The sequence below is a fragment of the Rhagoletis pomonella genome, unplaced genomic scaffold (genome assembly GCF_013731165.1).
Source record: "Rhagoletis pomonella isolate Grant_MI unplaced genomic scaffold, Rhpom_1.0 Rhpom_scaffold_00001, whole genome shotgun sequence".
Taxonomy (NCBI): domain Eukaryota; kingdom Metazoa; phylum Arthropoda; class Insecta; order Diptera; family Tephritidae; genus Rhagoletis; species Rhagoletis pomonella.
The window spans coordinates 40,948,891-40,953,233 of NW_023458555.1; the positions used below are offsets into that span (position 1 = coordinate 40,948,891).

The following is a 4,343-nucleotide window of genomic DNA, read 5'->3' on the forward strand; positions in this document are numbered from 1 at the left end:
CTCTCGTCGTACAAAAATCACACTCTATAACTCAGTCATAATTCCCGTGGGTGTGTATGGCGCAGAATCACGGACAATTAAAATATCTGATGATTTTGCTCTTGGAGTTTTCGCGCGTTGGCGATGGCTATGGGAGCTTTTGAGTTTTGCTCAATGTCATTTTACACATGCGAGCATTTAGGCGACTGCTCTTGTTGCTGTTAAAAGCGGTTTTAAGTTCTACACAATCGATTTTTCCCCCCGAAAGTCTTCTCGAAGATTTTGGTATGGTTAACGGTGAATGGTGGGCCGACTTCGTCGTCCTGGACTGGGACTTGACCTCATCTTCTTCATTGTAGTTTGGAGCTCTTACCGTTCAGCAGTTAGAAGAAGTTTTCCCACCATAGTTCAAGCAAGCTCTCGACATCGGTCGCTAGGTATTATTCATAAAGGAATTCGATTTAGTCTTGAAACTTCAGAAATTTTTCATGTCGGTCAGCCTCTGAAGCTTATAGCACTCAAGTATTTTGGGCTTTATCTTTTTAATATGGAAAATATGTTTCGTGTTCCTATGATCGGACTGCTCACATATATTAATTTGTGGAAGAGTGCTCACTGAGAGCAGGTGATAGATGAGTGGAAAAGATACTGGATGGCTGTGTTTCGAGTGTTGTTGGTCGGTCATTTTTTGTTTAAAGAAAAAATTTTAGGGCTAAGTACACCGCATAAGGCTTACTTGCGATTACTCTCGAATGCCAGGGATTGACATCAACTGCGGTTTCTAGTTTGCATATTATTGTCTTTTCCGTCTATGCTCGCTTCGCCAGCCTTAGAACGATTTGATATTAAGTTTTTTTTTTTAATTCTTAGGCTTACGCATTCCGTATGCCAGCGTTCCACAAAGGAGACAGTGTAAATCATCAAACTATCTAAATACTCGACCCTGTGCCTTGCAATCCCAACCAAAATCAAAAACGAAATTCATTTTCGTATAGCAATTTATATTGAGAAATTATCATTTGTATTTCAAAGCTGTCAAATTTGTATTCCTGTGTTGCAAGTTCGGTACTACTCTATGTCCAATTACTCAACAATTGGTCAGATGGTACCAATTTCAAAGGTGCCGGTGGATTGGCAAGGAATGGCGGTGGCGGTAGGGCCGTGATGCTTCTGTTCAAAATAAAACAAAATAAAATAATTAAAGGCGCTTTATAAACATGTTTAATGCTTCGTTTGCTTACCTTGGGTAAATGCGTGGAGCAGGCTTGTAAAATCTGTAAAATTTTAGAAAACTTAAGTTTAAAAAAAATTTTCTTTATATTTATGGAAGTGCGAGCGTCATGCGAACCTACCTTGGTTTGGGTGCTACAAAGTTTGTAGATGCGAATTGTCTGAAATTAAAATTTATATGAACATTTATTTAGTTAGTTATCATTCCAAATGTGAAAATAATATCTATTTAGGGCGCATCACTCTCGGTACTGATTTTCTAACGGAAATATAAAATATTTTGTAAAAATATTAAAACTAACGATAGCCACACTTAACTGAAAATACCTCAAAAAATAAAAAAAAAATAGATTTTAAAATATTTTTTTCTAAAAAATCGCCTCGGTTGATAGGAAAGTTTAAGCTTAAAAGGTCCGCATAGAAATTATATCGACGGAATCAAAAAATAAGAGATTTTCGGAGGTTTTCTTCAAATCGGTTTAGCCCACGTAATGTGAAAGTAATATCTATGTATATTAGGGTGTACACTCTCCACACAAAAAAATATCGGTTCTAATTTTCTAACGGAAAAATTTAGATTTAGATGAGCTGCACTTAATTGAAAATACCTTCAAAAATATAAAAAAATAGTTTTAAAAATATTTTTTTTTTTAAATCAACTCAAATTATGGAAAACTGTTTCAACGGAATCAAAAAATAGATTTTCGAGGTTTTTTTTTAATATAAAACATTTTATAACTGTGGTGGAAAAACCGCAACTTTTTTGCACCCTAATGTATATCTACATATATTGGCTCTAGAAAGGATATATTTGCCTTCCAAAGTTTTAAAAGACCTACCTGGCATTTGAAATGGGGAAACGAATTGGAAATTTGGAAGCTCGTGGCTTGGCCAAAGCTTTACCCTTTGCCTTGGAGGACTTTTTGGTAGCACCTTTAGATTTCCGAGCGCCAGATCTGTTAATAAAACATGGTAGTAGAATAAATTAGAAATAAGATATTTATCGTGTTAACTAACCTGGCCTTAGTGCCCTTATAAGTTCTGAAATTTAATTGAAATTAGAAAAGCAAAAGTTTAAAATGCAGCCACCTATTTCAACAATAAGTCCGAAATCTTACCGTGCAAATCCACTTTTCGTAAGCGACTTAGTACGTTTGAACGATTGGCGCGGCAAATAAACGACTCGCGGATGATGACCAAACCCTTCATGTCCAATTATTACCGGCTCCGGTTCTAGTACTGCTTCCTCTTCAGGCTCCTCCTCTTCTTCTTCTTCCTCCTCCGCGGCTTCACCACTACCGCCTGCTTCTCCTCCTCCTGCCCCACCGCCTTCGCCGCCCTCTGCCGCACCGCCACCTTCCGCAGCTGGTGCTGCTGGTGGTGCAGGCGCGGTGTACATGGCCGACAATTGTATGGGAACGAAGGCAGGCAGTGAAACTGTAAGCGGCACGCCAGGTGGTGGTGGACTAGCGCCAGCTGCTGGTTCAGGTGCAGCTTCCTGCTCTGGCTCTGGCGCAGGCTCAGGTTCTGGCTCCGGCTCAGGTTCGGGTTCTGGTTCTGGCTCCGGTTCGGGTTCGGGTTCAGGCGCTGGTGCCGGTTCTGGCTCTGGTGCTGCAGGTTTTTCAACCTCTTTCCAAGCTTCGAGTAGCGCTAGAAGCTCCTCTTTAGTAATGCCAATGGTTCCAACGGAGCTAGCAGGTGCAACAGAGCCTAAACCAATTGGCCCCAAACCTACCGGCCCCCAGCCGCCATAAAGTGAACGTTGTGAACGCATAACGGGTTGAATGGGTAGGCCATATGGTGAACGCGCTTGTCGCTGTGGTTGATTTTGTTGTTGTTGCGGTTGTTCCTGGTGATGCCGATGTTGCGGTGCGTAATGCAGCGATTGCAAGTGCGCCAGCTGCGGCGGTATTTCGAACACATACTGACCCGTTAGACTGTGTACCAGGCAGCAGAACAGCAGTGCGAGCGTGCTCTGGAAACGCAATAAATGTTTAGATTTCTACAACTTTTAAGCAATATTTAAAACTCACAAAAATTGTTGGCGGCCACATTTGAGGAAACTGGGCAGCACTTATACACTTTTTTGAACTTTTGCACTAAATTCGCCTGCACATTTATTCCTTTAGAAATTATTAATTAATTTTTTTAGCCGTTTGAAATTTAATAATCCTTAACTGAATTGCCCCACTCTCCAAGCTGACGACGTTGAATGTGTCTGAAATAATGGCGTGATTTATTTTTATATCAACTCAGCTCAATCGAAATCAGTAATCCCACCGTAAATCGAAGTTAATTCGATTTTTTCCTTAAGTATTTGGTGCAACCAGCTTCGCAGCCCATTTAGCCATGCTTCCTTATCCTACAACTAGGAAGCAATGTACATCGCTCCACTCCAAAGCTTGTATGGACTAGGGATGTTTCGAATATCATATTTTTCACATTCGCGAATACGAATTTTCGGAATGCGAATGTGCGAATGCGAATGTTAGGAATAACATTAAAAAAGCTATCATCAATTTAGGTCATCGTTATTATTACTTAAAAAATTTGTAAATTATTAGAACATTGAACGAATGCTTAGCATATACAGTGTTTTAATCTAGTATCCAGTCAAAGCTCAAAAAAGGTATATTATATATCAAAAAAAAAGTAATTTTGCTGCCTTTTCTCCCATGAGGCGATTTCTTAGAAGCTCGTATATAAGGCCGGCTGCACTGAACAATTGCTCGCTTGGAATGCTGGCGAGTGGAGTGCTATTTTAGTTTAGTTTTCCACCAAGCAATAGGATTTCCACCGAGATGGGCTCGTTTTACGTTAAGATAGGCCTTCAATCGAGCTTTAATTTCACATTTTTTAATTTCTCCAGTTTATACACCCGAGCCTTCGCTTTGGCTGGAGGAATCTAAATTTATTTCTAGGTATCTTTATAGATTTTTAGCAGTACCCATCAATGTTGCTTGATATACAAACTACTTAAACGATTAGCGCCTGAAGCTAAAAACCGGTTATTGTCGCACCCTGGCTAGACAGACTTAGGGCCGTCTCCGGGTAACACTAATCTTCAGTTCAACAGCGATACCGACGTTGTGGACACAATGTTATATTCATGAAGTCAGTAATGTCGGTAACGA

General features: G+C 40.0%; 1 protein-coding gene across 1 annotated transcript; it reads right to left on the reverse strand.

The window, feature by feature from the left end:
• Positions 1-1,052: 1,052 nt before the first annotated feature.
• Positions 1,053-3,263, reverse strand: LOC118745714 (uncharacterized protein C6orf132 homolog). The gene is made up of 7 exons (XM_036479367.1): positions 3,243-3,263; positions 2,328-3,184; positions 2,227-2,250; positions 2,049-2,165; positions 1,332-1,370; positions 1,221-1,253; positions 1,053-1,149 (listed from the first exon to the last, which is right to left on the reverse strand). The coding sequence occupies exons 1-7, from the start codon at positions 3,261-3,263 to the stop codon at positions 1,053-1,055; spliced, it is 1,188 nt and encodes a 395-aa protein (XP_036335260.1).
• Positions 3,264-4,343: the final 1,080 nt, after the last annotated feature.

Bases quoted from the DNA above. Each gene is read 5' to 3' on its own strand.
- LOC118745714 (XM_036479367.1), bottom strand. From the start codon at position 3,263: ATGTGGCCGCCAACAATTTTT. The intron at 3,185-3,242 runs GTGAGTTTTAAA...TTGCGTTTCCAG, and splicing joins TGTGGCCGCCAACAATTTTT to AGCACGCTCGCACTGCTGTT. The intron at 1,371-2,048 runs GTAGGTCTTTTA...TTTTAATTTCAG, and splicing joins TTCCCCATTTCAAATGCCAG to ACAATTCGCATCTACAAACT.